Source organism: Chelonia mydas, chromosome 20, assembly GCF_015237465.2.
Source record: "Chelonia mydas isolate rCheMyd1 chromosome 20, rCheMyd1.pri.v2, whole genome shotgun sequence".
NCBI lineage: Eukaryota > Metazoa > Chordata > Testudines > Cheloniidae > Chelonia > Chelonia mydas.
In genome coordinates, this window is record NC_051260.2 from 3184394 (window position 1) to 3208828 (window position 24435).

The 24435-nt window shown below is 60.2% G+C and overlaps 1 protein-coding gene across 3 annotated transcripts in view; it reads left to right on the top strand.

The window, feature by feature from the left end:
* Nucleotides 1-24435, top strand: part of LRP1 (LDL receptor related protein 1) — a 177105-nt gene that overhangs the window by 97371 nt on the left and 55299 nt on the right. For all 3 annotated transcript variants that reach the window (XM_037883672.2, XM_037883673.2, XM_043532632.1), the window contains exons 8-24: nucleotides 3399-3621; nucleotides 4492-4681; nucleotides 6424-6567; nucleotides 8618-8854; nucleotides 9807-9987; nucleotides 11338-11560; nucleotides 12287-12476; nucleotides 14271-14396; nucleotides 15111-15251; nucleotides 15755-15880; nucleotides 16205-16321; nucleotides 16795-16875; nucleotides 21081-21248; nucleotides 21761-21943; nucleotides 23206-23406; nucleotides 23513-23758; nucleotides 24084-24281. In XM_037883672.2, coding sequence (XP_037739600.1) covers nucleotides 3399-3621; nucleotides 4492-4681; nucleotides 6424-6567; nucleotides 8618-8854; nucleotides 9807-9987; nucleotides 11338-11560; nucleotides 12287-12476; nucleotides 14271-14396; nucleotides 15111-15251; nucleotides 15755-15880; nucleotides 16205-16321; nucleotides 16795-16875; nucleotides 21081-21248; nucleotides 21761-21943; nucleotides 23206-23406; nucleotides 23513-23758; nucleotides 24084-24281 — 2975 coding nt within the window. The remainder of the gene's footprint in view (nucleotides 1-3398; nucleotides 3622-4491; nucleotides 4682-6423; nucleotides 6568-8617; nucleotides 8855-9806; nucleotides 9988-11337; nucleotides 11561-12286; nucleotides 12477-14270; nucleotides 14397-15110; nucleotides 15252-15754; nucleotides 15881-16204; nucleotides 16322-16794; nucleotides 16876-21080; nucleotides 21249-21760; nucleotides 21944-23205; nucleotides 23407-23512; nucleotides 23759-24083; nucleotides 24282-24435) is intronic.

Below are 24435 nucleotides of genomic sequence, written 5' to 3' on the forward strand. Positions count from 1 at the left end.
TGGCTTCCCCAGGACCCTGCCTGGGCAGACTCGCTGTGGGAAGCGCATGGAGGGGCAGAGGATGCTGAATGCTCCGAGGTCAGACCCTGGCAAAGAGGTGGTGACCTCGAGAAGGGCTGGCACACTAGGGGTTCTCCCTGGAAACCATGGGGAGCTGAGGTCACACAGGCCTGTGAGTCCACAACAACTTGGGAAGAGCGGAGTGATGGCCTGTCACCGTCTCCTTAAGAAGGACATTGTAACCCTGTGCAGAAAGAGAGGGTTGAGCATTGGAAAGTTCACCAAAGCACAGTTCATCGTGCAGCTGGAGGAGGATGACCTCCCTAAGGAGCAGATTCCTGACCCCAAATGGGGCTATAGCAGGATCTGGGAGCAGCTGGAGTGGTAGCCAGGCACCCCTAAGACTCCTGTCCCCGACCAGATGGGGGTCTTCACGATCGGGTTCCCCATCAGGGGATCGGAGACAGACGGGATTGGAGCTGAGTCCGAGAGAGCAAGAGGACTGTGAGAGACAGCGAGAGCCCGAGAAAGAGCTGCAGAAGCAACAGCAGCATGAACTGGCGGTGGGGGAGCGGAGAGGCCTAGGGGACCCCCCAGGCGTGAGTGGGGATAGATCCCGGGGGGGCCAGTTCCGCAGGGAACCTCGAGACTAAATTGCTGCCCCTGGTTAAGGAGGGGGGGATGTGGATGCCACCTCACTGCCTTTGAGCAGGCTGGCGATTTGAACCGGGGGACCCTGTGGAACAGTCCCGGTGTCTAGCTCCCTTGCTGGGTCCCAAGGCCGTAGACTCCATCAGCCAGATGGGTGGGGAGGTGGACGGGCTCCCACTCCTGGTCCCAACCGATATGTCTGTTGGAGTCTCCTGGGCTCAGGCCCCTCGGCCCTCCAGTGGGAGCAGAAGGTGATGGTCAATGGGGAGACATTCCTGGGATGGCGAGATCCTGGGACAGAGAGAACTGTTGTCAGGCCCTGGGTGGTGCAGCCTCAGAGGCTGAGGGGCTGGGTGAGCTGGGTGAGGGTCCCAGGGATGAAGCCCCTCACCCTGCCTATGGCCCAGATCCCTGTGCAGACCCAGGAGGGGTGGGGCTGGCTGGTCATTGGGGTTCTCCAGGATACCAGCTGCGAGACCCTGTTGGGGGGTGACTGTGTCTCTTTGGGACAGGATCCAGGCCCTGCTCCTGTAACTGCCAAGGGTTTGAATTTGAATCCAGGGAACCAATCGGCGGAGTGGGAAATGGTCAGTGAAAATGCAGATGACCTGACTGGCAGCAGGGAGGAGCTGCTAGGCTCAGGCTACCTGCCTGCCTGTAACCAGACCCCTGGGGCTGGGTGGGACAGAGAGATGCTCCCTGCGCCCTTGCACACCAGAGAGGGGGCTCAGGCTGGCTCTGATGCAGTGAGGAAAGCAGCGAGCTCGCGGCCTACCCCCACTGGGACAGCAAGGGCAGCGCTGAGCACAGTGGGAGCTGAGACCCCAGCTGAGTGGGGGGAGACACAGGCAGGGCAGGGGATCTGTTGGGAGTGGCAAGGTGCTTGGTAAGGAAAGTTTGGATGAGCCTAGGCAGCCTTGTGAGCTGATGGCTTTGTCTAGTCAGCAGGGTGGGAAGGCGAGGAGAGTGGAAGATGAGTGTCCCTGGACCTTACCTGTTAGCTGGGTGGAGAATTGTGACAGTGAAGGAAACGTGCCTGTGTCTGTCGGGGGTATTGACTTGCCTATGGAGGGAGCTACCCTGGTCTCCAAGCAGTTGTCTGTGAACAGCCCTGTGTGCTGGGACCAGGGGAATGAGATCCCAAGCTGTGTGTCTGGGAAAGGAGAAAGTGTGTCCGGTTCTTCTTTGTCTGTGGAGCAGACAGAAGGGGCCTTTCAGGCTGGTTGAGGGTCGTGCAGTTGTCTCAGAGTTGGTTCTGGATTCAGCTAAAGCCCAGGAAGGGAAGGGCCCTAAGTTTGTGTCTGCTTGGGAGAATGGCCCTGTAACTAGGTCGCATCCAGTTAGTGTCTATATAAAATCCCAGAGCCCAGACAATTCTGGTGCTTGTATTTTGCCCGTAGCTAGTGTGTTGTTGGGAAAGGGTGTTGCAACTCTGTCTAATCAGGGTGAGATCCTAGCCAGGGCACAAGGAGAGCAGAAAGGTGATTTGATTGTGTTACCGACTGAGGGTGTGGAAACCTGTAGCAAGAAGGAAAAGATTCCTGAACTTGTGTGTGGCTAAGGGAAGGAGAATGCTTCTAGCCTTTTATCTAGGAAGTCTGTCAGTTTGCCTGAAAGGGGATTGTGTAGAAATCCACCGGATGGGCCAGAGGTCATTCTGGATGTAAGGGAACCCAGAGAGAGTCTGTTGTTGCTCAGGAAAGTGTTCCTCTAGAGCAAGCCCTAGGTGAAGAGGGTAAGAGCAGAATTTCTGTGAGGGGTGAATTGTTGCATAGAAAAGCCCTAGGGAAAGGAATCCTCATGGAGTCTTTGCAAGCAGTTTACTGACACTGAAGGGTGTGAAAGTGATTTAATCAAGAAAGTTTCAGTTCCTAACAGCCAGAAATTTTCTGTTGTGAACGAAGCCACTGACTTTCCTGTTGAAGGATTCAGTGTGGTTAGCTTTGAGAAGGTCTCAGATGGAGTGAAAGCTGTTAAGAAAGTTAAACCCGTCCTCTAACCAAGTGGCTGTGTTTGGCCAGCTTGTTGGGGAGACAAGGTTGTGGAGAAAGGGATGTTTCCATGCTAGTTCTGTCAGGGAACAGTATGTGGCCCCGGTCAAGATGGGGGCTCTTAACCAAGAGAGCCCGAATTGCAGCCCTCCAGACTGGAGCGCTGGGAGAAGACCCGATCCCAGTTTGACCCCGGGGGTTTTGGGGTGGCCAAAGGGCACGGGCTGCATAAACCGTCCCATATGCGGCATGCGAGGGCTATCGACCACCCCCGACCTAAGGTCCGCGGCTGCTGGGCCTGGCTTCCCGGCGCTGCAGGGAGAATGGGACAGCCCAGCCAGGCTCCAGCAGGCGGAGCTGCCGCTGACTGAGCTGCTTGGAGCTGCGCTGGCCGGCCTACGGCTGGAAGCCGCGCCGTGCCTGTCCTACGAGCCCATCTGCCGCCTGGCTGAGCTCTGGTGACCTCGCAGTCCTGGGACCTCCAGCTCAGTCCTGCAGCCGGCGACGCGGCTGCGTCTCTGGGGACAGTGACCCCAGCTGGTAAGTTCTTTACCTGGGGCTAGGTCCTGGGTTTTCCTTTCTCCTGCAAGCAGGCTAATAAACGCGTTTGTAATCGCAGCAAGTGCACGCGTGGGTGTGCGTGCGTGAGTGTGTGTGTTTGTGTGCGCGCGCGCTTGTGGACCTGAGTGCGTGTGGAGATTCTCCCTCAACCCCACCCTCGGAGCTCTCATGTTCCCCCTTGCCTCCACCCCCCAGAAAAGTCTTCTTCACCGACTATGGGCAGATCCCCAAGGTGGAGCGCTGCGACATGGACGGGCAGAACCGCACCAAGCTGGTGGACAGCAAGATCGTCTTCCCCCACGGCATCACCTTGGACCTGGTCAGCCGGCTGGTGTACTGGGCCGACGCCTACCTGGACTACATCGAGGTGGTGGACTACGAGGGCAAGAACCGGCACACTATCATCCAGGGCATCTTGGTGAGCGAGCGAGCGCCCGCCGGAAGGGAATCCCGGATGCAGAGAAGGGTCTCTAGAGATCAGAGCTGTGTATATGATCCCTGTTATTTATTAAGTGCATTACCTTGGAGCCCTAGACCTGTGCCAGGTGCTGTACAAATGGTTTATCCCGGCTCTTGCTTCCTTTTGATCCCCTCGCCGGCCTGGTCTAGGGCCTCGTTGAGACACAGACGTTTCAGCAGCGCAGCCCTCTCCTAAACCGATCGGCAAGCCGCCACCCCGGCAGTGACAAAGCAGGTTTTGAAACCCATTGGCTTCTGGTCCTGGGCAGGGGTTGCGTGGCAGCACGGTGGCACCGGATTAGTTTAACGAAGCGATTTTTAAACCCCTGGTGCATGCGGCTGTGTGGACTCCCTGATTCTGGCTTAAGTCAAGTGTAGCCCAAGTCGAGCAGGAGCAGCTTTAAGCTAAATAGAAACGAGCCACTCTTAAATCCAGCGGCCGTGTCTAGGTGAGGGTTTGAAGGTGTGTTAGAAGATGGTCGCGCACAAGCCCCGTGTAAGCCAGGTAGTGCCATAGCGGCTGGGTTAATACCCCTGTTCCCCGTACACACCGTTGTAGTACATGTTACCTGGACCTTTTTTTAGGGAAATTCTCGCGGGACGGGAAAACCGTTTCCCACCCAGTTCTGGTGCTGAGTGGGGTCCGACATGTGCGTGGATCGACCCGTTGGCTCCGCCTGCCTCCTTTCCCTAGTCTGGTCAGGGCAGATTTGTGTGGTTTCCCATCGCCACCCCCTGCCCTGGTACTCAGAGGGCGCGAGAGGCAGGGATCCCAAGCTCCATTCCTGAGGCTGTCTGCTCACACCCGCCCCGGCACGGTGCCTTTCAGATCGAGCATCTCTACGGCCTGACCGTCTTCGAGAACTACCTCTATGCCACCAATTCGGACAACGCCAACGCCCAGCAGAAAACCAGCGTCATCCGGGTCAACCGCTTCAACAGCACCGAGTACCAGGTGGTCACCAGGGTGGACAAGGGGGGAGCCCTGCATATCTACCACCAGCGACGGCAGCCCACAGGTAGGGGGGCTGGCATGTGGGTACGAACCCCTCCCTCACCTCTCGGGGTTTGGCAGCCTCGGATGTGATTGAAGTGCCCAGTGGGCTGGGACAGGACAATGGGGCGTCTGGCTTTGGGTGCCATGGGGCCTGGCTTATTTGTTTGAGCAAAGTGTTCCCCCGTGCCTGCAACCCCAATAGGGAAAAGGAGCGTGATTGTTCCAGGAAAGCAGAGGGACATAGGCCCGAAATTGGACATTAGATTCACAAGGATGTAGGAGCCGACTCCTGGGCCCCATCTAGTGCTGTATCCCTCCATGTGGGGACAGACCCACTGCTCCCTCCAATCCTGTATCCTGCCCATGCAGGGTCAGACCCACTGCTCCCTCCAATCCTCCATCCTGCCCATGCAGGGTCAGACCCACTGCTCCATCTGTCTGATCCCATACGGGCAGGATACGTGATGCACAGAAGTTCCTTAAAGCACAGAGTCAGCCACTAGGGCCCAGATCCATGAAGGTTTTTAGGAGCCTCCAGACTTTTGTGGATGCTGGCCTCGTTTTCCCAGCCACTGTCTGTCCCGCAGCGCTGTCATCCTGTGGGGCTCCCGAATTTCCACCATCACGAGGGGCTCTTGAGTGTTTCATTCCTCTGGGCGGCTTAGCCCGAGCTGCTGTTTTAATCGGTTGCTGCTCATCCGGCGCGTTTCCACCCTCTGCTGTCTCTCTCCAGGAGAGAGAAAAATGACAGCTGTCCCTAGCGGCTCCGCCGACTGGGGCTCAGGCCGGCTTGATTAATTACCGTCTCATGGAAAAGAAGGAAGGAAAATGGAGCAGATGAGGCCTCTTGAAATATTAATGGCTCCCGTGTACGGCTGCTGGTTCCCTCCCCTCTCTGGCGTCAACCTATCCATGCCTGATGCTCCTGTTTGCTAGAAACCCTTTGGAGCGGTTAAAGTCTCCAGGGCAGGGCGGATTGTCCCCCTCTCCCCCCGCCTTCCTTTTAGTTAATCAATTTGCAAGTTTAAAATCCTCTTAGTGTCTCCGGCCTGCTCAGCGGTTTCCAAAATACAAAGCTAAGCCGTGGATTTGGGCGTGGAGGAGCATAGTGCCATCTGAGCCGGTCTCCGTGCGACGCTGGCTCGCTGGAGACTCCCGGCCGGGCAGGGAGCGGAATTGGCAAAAGCCAGCTTGTTAGTGCTGCAGAAATGGGCCAGTCCTCGCTGGTATTGAGCGTCTGGCAATGTATAGCATGAGAGAGTCCCTGCCCCAAAGAGCTCACCGTCCAAACAGGCTCAGGAGAAGAAAGAGACAGGGCTGCCTGGTGGATGGGTCTGTGGGCTGGTACACTGGAGGCCTGGGCTCTGCCACTGACTTCCTGGGTGACCCTGGACAAGTCCCTTCCCCTTGCTGTGCCTCAGTTTCCTTCTCTGTAAAATGGGGAGAATGATACTGTCGTGCCGTGAGCACCCTGGCTGAGCAGCGCCGTATAAGAGCCGATGGCAGCGTTGTCTCTTGGGACATGATTTGTCCCAAGTTCACACAGGGAGCTGGTGGCAGAGGCGAGAATTGAAAGAACCCCTGCCCAGTTCTGTACCCTCAAGGCCATTCTGCCTCATGTTAGGCCACCTCCTTGTGGCTTGGCAGGCCGTTCTGCGTGAGGTTTCCAAGGGCACACGGCTTTTCCCTAGAAGCACGTTGATGGGGTTGGCTAGAGGGTGATGCATGCCCACTAAATCGGGTGCTTGGTCTTTGCCCTTAAAGTGCGGAGCCACGCCTGTGAACCAGACCAGTTCGGCAAACCTGGAGGCTGCTCCGACATCTGCCTCCTCGGGAACAGCCACAAGACCCGGACCTGCCGGTGCCGATCTGGATTCAGCTTGGGCAGCGACGGGAAGTCTTGCAAAAGTGAGTAGTGTTCCTGATCCAGGAGCCGGAGCAGGGGGTCGGCATGGGAGGGAGAACAGACTGCAGCTCCTCTGGGGAGGAGCAAGGGGCACAGAGAGCTTCCAGGAAGGGAGGGAGCAAGGCAGTTCCATTGGGAAGTGTTCGGATAGTCTGGCGGTGGCTGCGTGGCTAACACTCCCCTTTGCATGTGCAAATCAGGGCAGTAGCCGACTCCAGGGGGCGCTTGTGCGTTCAGAGCTAGCTGCATGCGGAACACGTGCCTTTGTGCGTGCAAATCAGGTGTTACTTGCACAAAGGGGCACGCGTGCATGCAGCGCTCTATTCGTGCAAGCAGTTGCATGATTCGTGCGACAGAACAATGACAGAGCTAGGCCTGGAAAAGCCTTTGCTCTGGGGTGCTGCAAAAACCTGGGGGTGGGGGAGGGTTTCTATTAGTTGTTTTAAATGAGGAATCTCTGTGTGTTCCCAGCACAAGGGCCCGGAGCTCTAGGAATAGGTAGGACATCCCATTGGGGGGTAGGACTCTTACTGGCCCTGAACCCCTCCTGGGGCAACTAGAGACTACAAACTGTGGTTAGCACCGGGCAGCCTAGCTGCTTATAACCTCAAATTCACTCAGGGCAGCCAAGAGGATCCGTTGTGAAAAGCCACAAAGTGAAAAACACGATTACAGTAGTCACTGGGTGTTGCTTAATTTCCCCTTTTCCCCACCCCAGCTGTCATCCTGAGCTGTGGGTCATTTCAGCGGAAGTTTCAGAAGGATTTGCTGATGCATGGATTTGTTTCCCTGCATGTTGCTAATATCGAGGGCGTCATGCGAGTCGCAGAGCAAAGAGTCGGTTTGGTGCCTGTCAGCACCACGTTGTGGTGACACCGGCTGTACCAGATCCAACAGCGGCCCGGCGACCTGGTGGGGTCTGTGTGGTGACCTCCACGGTGTGGGCATTTTCCCAGCCTGCACCCACTGTGAAGTCCAAACTCGCTCCCTTCCCCGGAGCATGGCTTTGTTAACAAAAAACAATAATCTGTCGTAAAGCTCATCTGGCACCTTTTCCCAAAGCTCGTCCACTCCCGGGGATCCTCCTCCGGCTCTGCCCAGCCCTGTGGCCCCGTTCCTTAGTGGTGATGGGTTATTGTTGGTTCCCAGTTAATTCTGAGTCAACGAGCTGGGGGACTGCAGGGTTCTAGTCCCAGGATCTGGCTCAGCAGAATCCAGGCCGTCTAGTTCAGTTCTTGGTTCTGGCCACAGCCTAGACCCTCGCAGTGAGGGCAGGGCAAAGCTTTCAGCAATTAGGAAAGACACCAAAGCGCCGACCCATGTAAGAAGGTGGCAGACATCCAGAGTTAACGGTGATACCCTGTATCCTTCCTCCTGCAAACACCCCCTCCGTTGGGGATCTGGTGGGTCCAGCCCTGTTCCTGGCATGCCAGGCGAGCCCCGCTCCAGCCTGAGACGGGCCCACCCTTCGTACCGGCTGCTCTGGGCTGCGATGGCGTCGGGGGGCCGCATATCCATTCATGTGCCCAGCCTGCCTTGGCTGCGTCTAACTTTCTCCCCCTAATAATGTCTCCACGCCGGTATCCGATAGGTCAGCGTAGTCGTCATTTGCACTGATTGCCATAGACGTCAGTTGGTTGCCACGGCAGCTTCGTGGTTGAGCATTTGCCAGCATTTTATCCTAAAAATATCCCAGCCTAGCATCGGTTCAGCGTTCTGGGGGTTACCTGGCAGAAACGTCCCCCTTCAGCGCACCTTCCCCGGCTCCCCAAAACTCCGGCTGGCTGTCGGGCCGGGGGCCGGAGCGCACAGGCCTCCAAGCGTCTCCCGGGGTACAGGCCCGTCGGTTCCTTTGCGTCCCCGTGGGCTGAAGTAAGATGCTGAAGCTAGCTCAGTGGGCTGCAGCCCAGGCCCTCGATCCCCTCTCCCCGGAGAGCAAATCCCCCCCTCCCTCGGAGCCAGGAGGGCTAACTTGCCGGAGGGCCGGACCCCTGCCGGCGGGGAGCAGTCACACTGGGCTGACCCCCCCCCCCCCCCCGTTTTGCCTTGCAGAGCCGGAGCACGAGCTGTTCCTGGTGTACGGGAAGGGTCGCCCCGGCATCATCCGGGGTATGGACACAGGTGCCAAGGTACCGGACGAGCACATGATCCCCATCGAGAACCTGATGAATCCTCGGGCCCTGGACTTCCACGCCGAGACGGGCTTTGTCTACTTCGCCGACACCACCAGCTACCTGATTGGGCGCCAGAAGATCGACGGGACGGAGCGCGAGACCATCCTGAAAGATGGTACGGGCAACGGGGGGCGGCCCTTGCTCTCTGCCAGCACAGGTGGGCCCCAGCGCCCAGCCCAGTGAAGGCAACGGGGGACCCTCCCCTCTGGCTCCGCGGGGGCGCTGGTCTCAGGCCCAGGATTGCCGGGAGGATGGTGCGTCTTCCTTTCTCCCCCAAGGAGGTGGCCCTGGACAAATCTGAGCCTGGGGGCTGCTACTGTTATTTCCCCCAGGGTGTCTCAGGAGCACAGGACTCACCGGACTGGATCGGACCAGGGTCCATCTAGCCAAGCGCCCTGTCCCCCAGCAGTGGCCAGCACCAGCCGCTGCACAGGGAGGGGGCTGAAACCCTGCCTGCCAGAGGCATTTCCTCCTGACCATCCTTCAGCGAGGTCAAGTCATGCCCTGGAGCATGACCATGTGGAACCTCAGGGAAACTTGCCCGGGGAGCCAGCCTGTATTAGGTATCTGGCGCTGCTAGGAGGCCACCCCACCTGCCCTGAACGAAATCCTGCACCCCCTTTAGCGGACGGGCTCCTGATAAGCAGCTCATTTCGGTCCCTCAAGTGGTTGCTACACTGGCTCCTGCATCTCCTGCCTAGCAGTAAAGCTAGCCCAGCTCACCGGCGAAGTGTCGCAGCTTGCCTTACCGACGGTCGCATGCCAGCCCTCCCCGGCACTGTGACACAACATAAGATTCTCCAGGCCAGGCAGGTGATGTGCCCTGGGACTGCCGCAGGGACCCGTCGGCTTAGAATGGGAACCTGGAGGGTGGCGAGCCAGGCCAGCGCGATGGTGCAGGTGGAATTCCCCGTGGGTAGGGATGGATGGGGCTCTGTTGGGTGGCTAATCCAAGCAAGCACCAGGATGCGTAAGGGCCTGTCGCATCTACTTGGCCTCTCTGCCTCTGGCACATCCCCGTCCAGCTGGCGGGGGTTTCTGAATTGTGGTTTCTCTCTCCCACGCAGGCATCCACAACGTGGAAGGGATTGCCGTGGACTGGATGGGGAACAACTTGTACTGGACGGACGATGGCCCCAAGAAGACCATCAGCGTGGCGCGGCTGGAGAAGGCCGCCCAGACCAGGAAGACGTTGATCGAAGGGAAGATGACTCACCCCAGAGCCATCGTGGTGGATCCCTTGAACGGGTGGGTGGTGGTGAATGGCTCCGGGGGTGCAGGGCCCTGACCTCTGCTGCGGCTGGTGCAGCGCCCGGCATGACGGGGCCCTGATCTCAGTCGGGGGTCTAGGCAGCGCCCAGTGTGACGGGGCCCTGATCTCAGTCAGGGTCTGTGCAGTGCCTGGCGCGACAGGGCCCTGATCTCGGTCGGGGTCTGGGCAGTGCCGGGCACAACCATCTAGTCCAACTCCTCCGTGACCCAAACTAGAAATTTTCACTCTGGCAATTCCCACGGTGGGAGAGGAACCGTCCTTCCCTTCTGCCTACTTCTGCCCGGCTGTTCCCGTCCGGCTGTGCCTGCCCAGCTGTGCCAGGCTCCGCGAGAGGGGGCTGCCTGGCCGCTCACACAGAACACCCTGCTCTTGGGAACGGTTCAGACAGGCCCTGCGGTGGGCCGGGGAGCAGAATTGCAATGTGCACGCGCTGGTCATGGGCTCACCCTGCCGTGGGGAGACGGGGGTGGGGGGTTCAGACATTTAGCCCCATCGGCCTGGACAGCTGTCGCGCTTCCTCCTGCCAAAGACAGCCCCCCCAGGAACAGTCAGCTGCCTGTCAGAGCAGGAATCTCTCCCGCACCATGGGCTGGCTCAGGGTTTCCCACTTAACTCCCTCTGGTTCCATCGGCAGCAGGAAGAGCCAGCCAGAGGCCCTGACCCCAGAGGACTCCAGCCCTCCCTGGGTGAGCTGGGCCTGTTGGAGCCGGGCCTGGCCGGTGGCATGAAACGACCCATCAGGCTCCCCCTCTGCTCAGCCTGGTTCTGACCCGTGGGCCAGGGTCCTGGTGTCTGCACGTGCCTTGGCCACTTCGCTCTTGGTGGGCAGCAGGGCGAGAGCTGCCGGGGAGCCTCCATCCTTTAACTGGACGAAAATGTGCTTCTGGCTCCCAGGATCGACTCCCTGGGGCCCGAGGCTCCTGAGGCCGGCAGGAGAGGTCTTCCCGGGTCTGGTGACTAGGTGCTGGGTGGTGGGGAAGAATTCATGCTGAAAATACCTGACCGCAGTGCCGCTGGGGAGGGGCGTCCGGCTGCTGCTTGGGACAGACACCTAGTTAACTGTCTTAGCAGCTGTAAGGCCCCTGCTGAGCTCAGGGGCCCATACAGATAGAGCAGCAGTTTCTGCCCTGGGGAGCTCATGGTCTAAATAGACTAGGGCGGGGAGGGGAAACTGAGGCACGGAGCGAGGCAGTGACTTGAGCCACTGTCACCCAGCAGGCCAGCGGTAGAGCTAGAGATAGAATCTAGGCCTTCCTGCGTCTCCAGCCAGTGCTCTGTCCACTAGGCCATGCTGCCTGACACCCCTCTCTCGCTCTCTCTGTCAGCTGGATGTACTGGACCGACTGGGAGGAGGACCCCAAGGACAGTAAGAGGGGCAAGATCGAGCGGGCCTGGATGGACGGCTCCAACCGCAACGTCTTCATCACCTCCAAGACAGTGCTGTGGCCCAATGGGCTGAGCCTGGACATCCCAGCCAAGGTCCTCTACTGGGTGGACGCCTTCTACGACCGCATCGAGATGATCTTTCTGAACGGCACCGAGCGCAAGGTGAGCGGACGCCCCCTAACTCCCTCCCCTTCTTCCCCTCAGGCCGGCCGCGGTGACCTTCCCGTTAAGGATGCGTTTGCTGGGGGGGGAGCTCAGGGATAATTTTACCCCACTGATCCCCACCACGACAAAATGTCCTTGGGCTAGGTCTGTCTCTCTCTGGGTCTGGGCAACGCCCAGCACACCTGGGCCCTCGGTGGGGCTGGGGAGCTGGTCCAGACAGGGCAGATTTGGAGCAAAGACTCTGGACACCTGGGTTCAATTCCTGGCTCTGTCGCCGACCTCCTGGAGGCCTTTGGCTGAGCTACTTGGGGGCAGGTTGCCGAGAGGGTTTGGGTGCCCAAAGACGCAGAGAGGGGCCGGGTGGGATTTTCAGACACGTCCAGGTGCCTGACTCCCATTTGGGGTGGAGAGTCAGCCCCAAACAGGACTTCACCTCCTGGACTAGAGGGGGGCTCTCTCCATCCCCCCTCCAAAACAGCATCACCCCGTCTCCTGCACCAGCACGCCAGATCCCAGCGTCCCATCTCGCCGGGCTCCCGACCGTCCGTCTGCTCGGCTGCCCCCAGCCTCCCTGGGCGCGGCTTTTCCCCCCTCTGAGCTGCCCCCTTTCCCTTAACCCTCCCGCTCCCCGGAGCTGGGCTCCCTCTGTCTCCACGCAGCCCCCCCCCCCCCCCCCCCGGACCAGGCCGAGCCACCTTCTCTCTCTCTCCCCCGCACCCGCAGATTGTCTACGAGGGCCCGGAGCTGAACCACGCCTTTGGACTCTGCCATTACAGCAGCTTCCTCTTCTGGACCGAGTACCGGAGCGGCAGCATCTACCGGCTGGACCAGGTGACCAAGGCCGTCACCCTGCTGCGCAACGAGCGCCCACCCATCTTCGAGATCCGCATGTACGACGCCCAGCAGCAGCAAGGTACGGGACGGGGGGGGGTGGGTGTGCGTGTGCGTGTGCAAAGGGCCCGGTGCTCCGTCACCCTGCGCCCTGGGCACCCGCTGGGCCGTGGCGGGGAGCCCGCTGCCCTTGCTCCGTCGCGGGGCAGGCGCCGGAGGGAACTGTCTGGGATTTCGGTGCTTTCTCTCTGTGCCCCTAGGTCCCGGCCATATGGAGAGGGGGCCCTGTCTGAAAGAGATCCGGATGTGGGGCTGGGAGGTCAAAGCTGGGCCACATCTAGGGCTCCTCGGTCCGGGTGCTGGGTCCCCCTGGATCCCGCCCTCTGCCCCCGGCCGTCAGCCCCGGTGCTTTCCACTCCCTTGACAGCTGTTCTGCCAGCTTGTTCCTGCCCCTTGGGCGTTTCCTCTCCTGTCATTTCAGGCCACGGCCCCCAACCGGCTCCCTGCAAAGGACCCCTGGGGCCCAGTCTGATCCACGCTGGAGCTGGGGCACGGTCGCTCCCTGCAGTCACCCAGCTCTTATCCAGCCCAGCACTCAGTGTCCTGTGGGGGGAGGGGGCTCCCTTAGGAGATGGTCTCATGGACCAGGGGATGCTGCAGCCGGGAGGTTTCCCGATTACTGTTTGCAGCCTGATCCCTCTCCTGCATTCCCTCCTTTGCTCCCTGCTTCCATCCAGACCCCAGAGGAGACCAGTGAGATCTAAGGGCTGGGGGTGCTCAGCACTGCTGAGAATCAGACCCCCCTTCCCAGCCTAAACAGTCCCCTCCTTCCGTTATCTCTCCATCCTTCACTATCCATCCATCCCCTCCATAGTCCTCAGTCTCTCCACCCGTGCAGCGCCATGCATGCCTGTCTGTCTGTTTATCCCCTTGCACGCACTCTGTCTGTCTATTCATCCACCCCTCTATCCATCTCCGTGTACCCCCTCTGTCTGTCTGTCTGTCTGTCCATCCATCTGTCCATCCATCCATCCCCTACATAGTCCTCTGGCTCTCCACCCATGCAACCCCATGCACACCTGTCTGTCTGTCTGTTGGTCGGTCTGTCTATCTGTCTATTTAGCTAGCTATCTGTCCATCCATCCATCCATCTCCTATGTATTCCTCTGTCTCCACCCATGTAACCCCATGCACACCCGTCTGTCTGTCTGTCTATCCATCCATCTGTCCATCCATCCATCCCCTACATAGTCCTCTGGCTCTCCACCCATGCAACCCCATGCACGCCTGTCTGTCGGTCGGTCGGTCGGTCTGTCTATTTAGCTAGCTATCTGTCCATCCATCCGTCCATCTCCTATGTATTCCTCTGTCTCCACCCATGTAACCCCATGCACACCCGTCTGTCTGTCTGTCTATCCCCTTACAAGCACTCTATTTATCTGTCCATCTCCATCCACCCCATTTCTCTATCTATCTATCCCCATCCACCCCATCTCTCTCTCTCTCTCTCCATCCCCATACAACCCCTCTATCTATCTATCTCCTACGTATTCATCTGTCTCTCCACCCATGGAACCCCATCCACCCCTCCGTCTCTCTGTCTCTCTCCTTTTATCCATCCATCCTTTCCCGCCCCATATGCCCTCGGGACCTGCTTCTCCAAGGAGCTGAACACTAACCATGCAAGGAGTCCTGCACAGCTCAGCAGGGTTCTGTGTCTTGCTGAATTGGGCCCAGTTGTGGGTCCCAGTTTTCCCCAGGGGCTGAGCCCCCAGCAGCCCCCATTGCAGACAGCGGGAGCTGTGTGCGCTCAGCCCCCCTGTCCCCCGCCCGCACGCTGTCTGGCTGTTCTCACTCTCTGCGTTGCCCCCTACAGTGGGCACCAACGACTGCCGTGTCAACAACGGGGGCTGCAGCAGCCTGTGTCTGGCCATCCCCCGGGGCCGGCAGTGCGCCTGTGCCCAAGACCAGATCCTGGGGACCGACTCCGTCACCTGCCAAGGTACGTTGCCACGGTGATCGCTAGGGGGGCTGTGCCACTAGCAGTAACACCCCCCCTCCTCCCCCGCCGGGTCATGCTTTCGGGGTCTGCAGGCTGCCGAGTCCACCCCCGCCTTAGAGAGAGCGGGTCTCCCAGCCGGCCCCACCCCCACTGAGTCAGTGGCTCAGGAGACGGGGCGCCCGTTGCCGGCTCTGCTGCTGGGAGACCTCGGGGACGTCCCGGTACTGCTCTATGCCTCAGTTTCCCCGTCTGCCAGACACGTGTGTCAGACACAGATAGTGGGCAGGGCCGGCGTGCCCTCGGCTACACGTTGCACGCACCTGGGTGGAGAAGGAGGCAGCCCGGTCCCAGCACAGGGCAGGGAGCCAGGACTCCTGGGTTCTCTCCCTGGCTCTGCAGCCCACCTGCTGTGTCGTCAGTTTTCTTGTCTGTGAAATAGGGACAAAGCTCCCCTGGTTTGGCTCCCCCTAAGCACCCTCATGCAGCAAAGCCCCGTGGATGGGGGCGTGGATCCCCGTCATCCTGGGCCTTGTGCGAGGGTCGATCTGGGCCCCTCTGAGCCGGGGAGCGTTTCACCCTCCCCTCCTGCTGGTGGGAGCGACGTGGGAGGCCCAGGGCAGTGGAGGGAACACAGGAGGCCTCCCCGTGCGCTGCCGGCTGCAAAGGAAAATGCCTTTATGACAATCAACCCCCCTCCCGCTTTCTCCTCGGCAGCCAACCCATCCTACGTCCCCCCTCCGCAGTGCCAGCCCGGGGAGTTCGCCTGCAAGAACAACCGCTGCATCCAGGAGCGCTGGAAATGCGACGGGGACAACGACTGCCTGGACAACAGCGACGAGGCCCCGGAGCTCTGCCGTGCGTAGGAGCCTGAGGGTCTGGGGAGTTCCAGCTGGGTTAAACCGTCCTCGGCCCCTGCGATGAACAGTGTGCGCCCCCCAGCATCCCAGCCGCCCCTCCCGCCTCCCACCCCTGCCCACTCCAGCAGCTCTTTCCCCAGAGAAATCCAGAGTCAGTGCTGGGCTCATGACCGGGTGGAGGTAGTGGTTACAGCTGCGGAGCTGGGAGCCAGGACTCCTGGGTTCTGTCCCCGGCTCTGGGAGGCGAGGGGGGTCTGGTGGTTGCAGCGGCGGGGAGGGCTAAAATGCCAGGAATTCTGGGTTCTGTTTTCAGCTCTGCCACTGTCTCCCTGTGTGACCCTGGGTAAGTCCCTTCCCCTCTCTGTGCCTCGGTTTCCCCAAATGGGGCTAATTCCCAGGAGGGCTTGCAGCCCAGCTCCCTAGTGCTCAGATGGAGCCTGCGGGGGAGGGGATGGGGTTTGCGCCCCAGGGTCCTGAGTCTCCTTCCCCTCCTCCGCCCAGACGAGCACACCTGCCCCTCGGACCGCTTCAAGTGCGAGAACAACCGCTGCATCCCCAACCGCTGGCTCTGCGACGGCGACAACGACTGCGGCAACAACGAGGACGAATCCAACTCCACCTGCTCTGGTGAGGAGCCCGCGCGCCCGGCCCCACCCGTGTCCCCAGGGCGGCTCGGAGCCCAGGGCTGCAGAGCCAGTGCCCCGCGGATGCAGCCTTGCAGGGCGCCGGGCTGCTGAGCTTTGCGTTTGCTGGGGTTTTTGCAGGGCGGGTTTCTCAGCCATGTGCAGGCCTTCGGTCAGGGCCTGACCTCGTTTGCAGGCCCGGTAATTAGTAGCCCCCGCTGCAGCCTCTGCTCCTACCCCTGTCCTCGCGGATTTGCCCCCATGGGCGTTTACCCTGGTGCCGCCAGGATCATTGAAACGCCCTGTGTCTGTCTTGCCCCATGCCCAGCTCGGACCTGCCCCCCCAACCAGTTCTCCTGCGCCAGCGGCCGCTGCATCCCCATCTCCTGGACCTGCGACCTGGACGACGACTGCGGGGATCGCTCGGATGAGTCCGCCTCCTGCGGTGAGTGGGGGGATGGGACCTTTCCCCTCTAGGGGGCGCCAGCTCCGATCCGGCCCCAGGGCGGGGGACTGGCTGGCTTCAGGGGGGCAGGGGGGAATAACAGGGCTTTGGTCCCAGTCCAGCTCCTCTGCCTGTCTGTCGGTTGCTCGTTCGTCAGTTTCAGCAGGCGTCCGGGGGTCTGCAGCAGGGGAAGGGAGAGACCCTGCCGTTCTAGCGGCATTGCTGGAGATGGGAGCAGGTCTGGCAATGTATGGGGGGTGTAAGTGGACCCAGGGCCTCATGAGCTGCCGCCTAGCTGCTGGGGCTAGAAAGGCCCCTCCACGCTGGACAGGTTATTTCACCATTATCTGTGGTCCACCTTCCCCGGCGGCCGGGGCTGATCTGGCCTGGCCGTTCCCAGGCCCTGCCCGGCCCTGGGGAAGGTAGGAGGCGTTAGCGGCACTGACGGGGGCCCGTTCCTTTCTTCCCCGCAGCTTACCCCACCTGCTTCCCCTTGACCCAGTTCACCTGCACCAACGGGCGCTGCATAAACATCAACTGGAGATGCGACAATGGTGAGCGAGCTCCCCAGGCCCGGGGGGCACGGGGGGGCGCGACGCAGAGACGGGGAGATCAGAAGCAGGGAGGTGCCGTCCCCGTGGGGAGGGCTGGAGCAGAGGCTGCTTCGGGGGATTCCTTGTGCTCTTTCGGCCACAGTCCCCCCCCCGCCCCCGTCCGGGCACCTGAATCCACCCGCTGGGCCCCCACGCCTAGGGACTGAGCTTGCCCTGCAAACGGATGTGCTTTGCAGCGCAGGTCTCGGGTAACCAGTGACCCCCTCTCCGGGTGCCCACGCTGGGCTCCGAGAGAGTCGAAGCTCGGAGGGGTGTCCGTTCTGGCGGCGAGGTTGGGATTCTGCCCGCCTGAGCACCAGTCCGGGCACGGCCACTGACTGCCTGGCGAGCCCTGGGCACATCCCCTATCCTCCTCTGCGCCCCAGGGATCTTCCCTGCGATGCAGGGCGAGGGACGCAGCGAGCGCGGTTGGACTGAGGCCTGGGCAGGTGAAACTGCTTGGCAATGAGGCTGGGCTTGATCTTTAGGGTTCGCGCTTGCTATGGATTGTACGGAACCAGGTGGGTGTGCAGCGTGGGTGTGTCGGTGCACACATGTGGGGACATGTGTGTAGGTGTGCATGCAGGTGTGTGTGTGCAAGTGGCTGTGTGGTGCACGCGTGTGCATAGGTGTGGGTGTGTAGGTGTGCGTGCAGGTGTGTGCGCAAGTGGCTGGTCCAGTGCACGCGTGTGCATACATGTGGGTGCGTGTGTGTAGGTGTGTGTGCAGGTGTGCATGCAAGTGGCTGTCCGGTGCATGCGTGTGCATACGTGTGGGTGTAAGTGTGCATGCGGGTGTGCGTGCAAGTGGCTGTGTGGTGCACACATGCATACGTGTGGGGGCATGTGTGTAGGCGTGCATGCGGGTGTGCGTGCATGTGGGGGGGTGAATGCATGGGTGTGTCTGGGTGTGTGTATATGCAGGGGGGTTTTATGCGGGCATGTCGGGGGGTGTAATACGTACCCCACGCTTTTTTAGGGGAAAAGCAGCTTGTACCGTGCTGTGAGGCGCAGACAGGTTTGGGGGCAGAGAAATGCTTTAGCCCAGGGGCTGGGAAGCAGGCCCAGGGGAATCCAGCATAGGCCCGGCCCGGCAGAGCACCTTCCTGCAGCATCCCGTTGGAAGCTGCGGGTCTGGGTGCGGATGCAGGGATCGTGGCCTCGCAGCCTCCGGTTGGTGCTGGCGAGTTCCCGAGCAGCTGCGCATTGCGGGTTTGGGTTCTGAGGCAGGAGACAGGATTTGCTGCAGGGCTCCCCTGCCCCCGGTTCATATTTGTCGTTGTAACGACTCGGGCATTAGTTTTAATTAACAGCTCCGGAGCGGGCTAAGGGCAGGGGAGCTGGGGCTGCATTTGCTGGGTGGGTTTCCATGTGAAGACGTAGGCAGAGGGATCCCTTGATTCGTGGCCAACTGGTTTCCCAGGGCCGTAATTAACCAGCCGCCTCCGCTCCACAGGGCCGGCTCAGCCGCCCTCAGGGGTTACCTGAGCTGACAAAACACGGGCATCGGCCCAGGGGGCTGGGGCAGTTTCTGGGCATCGGAGCTCAGGGCCTTGGCGTTTCTCATCACCCAGCCAGCTCCTTTTCGTCCTGCTCCCCAGAAGAACCCCTTCAGGGAGTCACGCAGGGAGGGGACCGGGCGCCATCCACTGCTTCTGATCTCTCTCCCCCATGGCCGTTTAACGTTCCCCTGTCGTCCGTGTCCGTCTGTCCAGCTCAGTGTGGCTCTGCCTGTCGGCGGCGGTTTTCTGTTGCTGTGTGTTTTTTGTTCTGTGTCTTCAATGTGCCCACTCGCCTGTCCTTTGTTGTTTTTTGGTTGGTTTCTGTGTTTCAGAGAAGGATTGTGGGGATGGCTCTGACGAAAAGAACTGTCCAAAACCTACCGGTTAGTGCATAGATCAACATGTACCAGAACCCCCCTGCCACCGGTCCCCCAAAGCCTGCCACTTTTCTGGAGAGGGGGTCACATAACTGCAGAAAAGCCACGGTTCCTTGTCATCCCAACTGATCCACACGCTGGCAGGGGTCAGAGAAGTGAAGTTTCTGCTCCAGCATCCTGCCTCTTGGGCTGTCGTTTACGTCTGTGCATATCCGGTGTCCAATTATTATTAATTACATGTGTTGCACTAGGACACAGGAGCCTCATTCGTGGCTCAGTATCCCCTCGTGCAAGGTGCTGTACAGTTACAGAACAAGACAGTCCCTGCTCCGGAGAGCTGCCGGCAGATCAGGCTGGTGGCATTTCACACCCGTTTTGCACAGTTGTAAACGATGGCATGAGAAGCTGGGGCCGTGGAAAACCTGACCCCTGGGAACACGATGGATCGGGGGGGTTCTTCCCCCCGTTCAAATCTGTAACTGGTGAAGGAGGAGGCTGGAGGAGGGAGATTTCGTTACGCAGGAGAAGCCAAGTTATCTGAGCAATAGGAGATGTTTCATCGGCCGCTCGCTTTGCATTAGGGGAAAAGGGTCTGGGGGAATTCGGCTGAAAATGGATTTGAGGGGAGAGGTGTCAGTTTCCTTCCCAATGGATTTGACAGACAGAAAGACACCAAAACAGAGAGAGACTTAAAGCCAGCGAAGGATGAGGGCTGTGATCCAGCAAAGGCTGAGGGCTGTCTATACGCAGAGGGAAAGGAGGACTTGTGGCACCTTAGAGACGAACCAAGTTATTTGAGCATAAGCTTTCGTGAGCTACAGCTCACTTCATCGGCTGCATACTGTGGAAAATACAGAAGATGTTCGTATACATACAAACCATGAAAAAATGGTTTGGGTTTTTTTGCACCAATTTAAATGGGTTTTAAATGGTATTAAATCAGTTCAGCTCAGGGAATCAGACTTAATTAGAGGGCTTGTCTACACTTGACCCGCTACAGTGCAGATACTACCTATGCCAACAGGAGAGGTTCTCCACCTCCCCCGGCTGGGACCTTGCTCTGTCTACATGGCGACTTAACTACCTTCCCGGGGTGGGGATTTTTCACCCCCCTGAGCCATGTAGCTGGGCTGATCTAATTTTCTAGCATAGACGAGCTCGTACAGTCCCCAAGCCAGTAATATCTGAGCCACTCACTGTCTCATATCTGAGACCATCCCCCTGCGAGGCAGGGTCCATGTAGTTATCCCCATGGCAGCTGGGAAACTGAGGCAGGGAGCAGCTAAATGACTGGCCCCAGGTCGCACAGGGAGCCTGAGGTGGAGTGGGGATTTGAACTCGCGTCTCGTGAGCTGCAGGCTGGTGCCTAACCTCTGCACCCTCCTTTTTCCGGACACTGTCCTAGCCCACATCCAGCATGCGCTCACTAGGGGCTTTCCCAGTGGTGCTGGATGGTTTATAAACCCGTTTTCTTCAGTTGGTGCCAGAATTGAGCATCTACTGGGCCTTCCCCACGCATTTCCCTTTCTGCGTCGGAGTCAGCCCGTCCCTGCGCACGAGAGGTGCCGATAGACGTGCCGGCGTGCGATAAAACGGGGGAGGGACGGCCGCGTGTTAGGTGTGTCACGGCAGTGCACGGACAGAGGCAGAGACACCCAGTCTGAGTGGCGAAAGGTGGGAGGGGAAACCGAGTCACCGAGCGGGGCCGCGATGGTGCCAGTTTGCCAGTGTTAAGGTGACTCCATGCCAGGCTCCTGGTAGAGCGTTTTAACCTCCGAACCGGCATCAGAGCCCGCAGCTTTGAAGCTCAGTTTGAGGCGGAACCGGACGAGTCCCTCCTTAAAGTGGCAGCGCTCAGGAATTGGCTGGATCCAATCAAACTTCCCGTGGATGCTCAGTGCAAAGGGGTCCGCGGACGTGCCCCCTTTCCCCACATCCGCCCTGCTGGGCGGAGGAGCCCCACCCCCTGCCCCCCATGGTACATGAGGTGATCTATGCAGTTTCTGTGCTTCGTTTTCTTAATGTGGCCGTGACGTTAGCAAGCATGTCGGGCTGGCGGGGGCGGGGGCTGGGGGGAGGCGCTGTGGAAGGGGCCGACGCGGGGGGCCCGTCTCGCTCGGCCCCCCCATGCTGTCAGTGGAGCTGGCTCAGGTGGACCCCTGCAGCTCCCAGCTCTGCTCTGCTGGGGGCGCTCCCCCCCCCCCCCCCGCAGGACACTGGGCCACGCTGCCCGGCTCTCCGTGCCTGCCGGCTGCCCGCTGACACCCCCCTTCTCCTCCCCCGCCCAGACAACGACTGCGGGGACAACAGCGACGAGGCCGGCTGCAGCCACTCCTGCTCCAGCAACCAGTTCAAGTGCAACAGCGGGCGCTGCATCCCCGTGCACTGGACCTGCGACGGTGACAACGACTGCGGGGACTACAGCGACGAGACCCACGCCAACTGCACCAACCAGGGTGAGCCCCCCGCCTCCTGGAGCCCGGCCTGTCTCCCCCACACTAGCACCAGCTTCGCACGGAGGCGTGGTGCGGGGGAGGATGCATGGGGCAGGGTCAGCAGCATGGGGGGCCCTGCTGCTTTCCTGCTGAGGGCGCCCCTGGAGTCAGATCCCTCCCCACCCTGGAGCCTGCACCCTGGGCACCACATCTCCTTGGGGGTCTGCTCCCGGAGCCCCTCCTCCTCTCAGGGGGCTGGACCCCAGGCATCAGATCCTGGGTGCTCCCCATCATTGGATCCTGGTCTCCCCCCCCACCCCACCTGCAGGTGTCAGGTCTTGGATCCCTCCACCCCGCCCCACCCCCAGCACTGGATCCCAGGCTCCCCTGTTCCCCCGCTGGGTATTGCCCTGGGTGCCCAATCCCGCTCCCTGCCCCCCCACCCCCAGGCGTCGGATCCTGACTGCCCCCCGCGCCGGGTCCCGCCGTGGGGCGCAGCCAGTGACGCTGTCCCGTGGGGGCTCCGTTCCCAGCCACCCGCCCGCCCGGGGGCTGCCACACGGACGAATTCCAGTGCCGGCTGGATGGGCTATGCATCCCCCTGCGCTGGCGTTGTGACGGCGACACCGACTGCATGGACTCCAGCGACGAGAAGAGCTGCGAGGGCGTCACGCATGTCTGCGACCCCAACGTCAAGTTCGGCTGCAAGGACTCGGGTAACGGGCGCGGGGCGGGGGGCAAGGGATGCTAGATCCAGCCTGGGGGGTAGGGTGGGGAACTTCGATCCAGATGTGGGAGCGGGGCAGGGGCTTTTCACCAGCCTCCCTTGGGATCCCCGCGGCACCCGGGTCTGGCGTCCCTGGGCTCACGCCCCTGAGAACGGAGCTGCTCGAAACCCCTCTTTAAAATGCGGATTTTGAGGACATTTGGCCTTGTTGGTTTTTGAACATGATATTTTTAACTTCACCCCTCCCCCCACCTTGATTTCCTCGAAATTTTCCATCTTCCAACAAATTTGGATGGAAACTGTTTTTCTGTCTCATTTTTTAAATGTTTTTTCCCAGAGTTTTGCAGGGGGGCCTGGTCACCTTCCCGTTTTCCATTGGTCGGCTGAGCCAGAGGGCGGTAGATTTTTTTAAACTCTCCATCCCAAATTGAAACATTTTCCTTATTCATTTTTGTTTCCAATTTCTCTTTTTCCCTCCCACCAAACTTTCAAAATTAAAGCATTTTCTGTTCCCCTCCCTGCCAAAAGCAGTTCCAACTCCGAACATTTTCCTTCCCCCCGTTTTCAGAATTCAACCTCCGTCCCTCCCCAGAAACTGTCCAGACCGAACCATTTCTCTTGGTTGAAAACATTCAAACTTCCCCAAAAAAGAAACGAGGGGTCGTTCACCAGGAAACAAGTGGCAAGGATGGAAAAGAGACAGAGACGGAAAAACCGGGGAGGGGAAACCAGTTAACAGCCCAGTGTTAAAATCAGAAACAGCACAAAATGAAACCGATAAAACAGGGAAAATAAAAAAGTCAAGAAGAAAAGCGTGTAACGCTAAATTAAGCAGTAATTAACATGAATAATAATGAGTAAATATCAACAATTAATTACATGAATTTAATGCATTTAATAACTCGCGGTAAGAGCCGGAATGTCCCCCCAGCAGCGGTGCTCTTGTGACTGGAATTTGGGGATGTCGATGCTAGACTCAGGTGGCCCCCACCTTCCTGGGGAGGCGGGTCCAGGGCTGGGGCGCTCCTGGGGAAAAAATAATGGATGCTTCGCGCCCACGAGCCACTGCTGTTTGGTGGTGCCGCCGATCAGCTGTTTGGCGGCACACCCCTCCCCCCCCAGGGGCGGAGCAGGGGCGGGAAGAGGCGGAGCAAGAGCGGGTTCCTCGGGGTAGGGGACAGAGCCAGGGCGAGGCCCCCGCATCCCTCCCCCCCCCCGCTGTGTCTCACGCCGCCCCCTCCCGCCCCCCAGCCCGGTGCATCAGCAAGGCCTGGGTGTGCGACGGAGACAGCGACTGTGAGGACAACTCGGACGAGGAGAACTGCGAGTCGCTGGTGTGCAAGCCGCCCTCCCACACCTGCGCCAACAACACCTCCGTGTGCCTGCCGCCCGAGAAGCTGTGCGACGGCACCGACGACTGCGGCGACGGCTCCGACGAGGGCGAGCTATGTGGTGAGCCGCGGGGGGTGGGAGGCCGGGGCCGCTGGGAGGCCGGACTCCTGGGTTCTCTCCCCGACTCGCCGGGGGGTGACGGTGCCCGCGCTCTCTCTCCCCGCAGACCAGTGCTCTCTGAACAACGGCGGCTGCAGCCACAACTGCACGGTGGCCCCGGGCGAGGGCATCGTCTGCTCCTGCCCGCTGGGCATGGAGCTGGGCGCCGACAACCGGACCTGCCAGATCCAGAGCTACTGCGCCAAGCACCTCAAGTGCAGCCAGAAGTGCGAGCAGGACAAGTACAACGTCAAGTGCTCCTGCTACGAGGGCTGGATGCTGGAGCCCGACGGCGAGAGCTGCCGCAGCCTGGGTGAGCGGGCAGCCGGGGGGCCAGCGCCGCCAGGCCCCTGGGATTCCAGGGGGCGACTGGCACAGGCGGGCAGGTCGGGGGCTGAGCCTGGTTCCCCCAGCATCCGGAGTAACACCCCGGCAGGAGGGAGCGCGCACCCGCGTGTGCACACGTGTGCACAGAGACGCCGGGGAGGGGGTTGCTCTGTGCACCACAGAGATGCCGGGGGGAAACTGGCACCTGTTGCTTCTGTGTTATAACTGGGCACGTGCCCCCTCCTGGCAGGGCCGCTCTGCCTGCAACCTCGCTGGCCCCAACCCCCGCCTGACGCCCCTTTTGCTCGCAGACCCTTTCAAGCCCTTCATCATCTTCTCGAACCGCCACGAGATCCGACGCATCGACCTGCAGAAGGGCGACTACAGCGTCCTGGTGCCCGGCCTGCGTAACACCATCGCCCTGGACTTCCACCTCAACCAGAGCTCCCTGTACTGGACGGACGTGGTGGAGGACAAGATCTACCGGGGGAAGCTGCTGGAGAATGGGGGTTAGTGGTGGGAACGGACACAGCCCGCCGTGCGAAACCCTGTGGGCACCTCGCGGAGCCACGTGCTGTGGGGCACAGACACATCTAGGGGAGGGCAGGGACACATGGAATTCGAACTCTCCTGCTCCGGTTCCAAAGCTGTCACCTTGGAGCC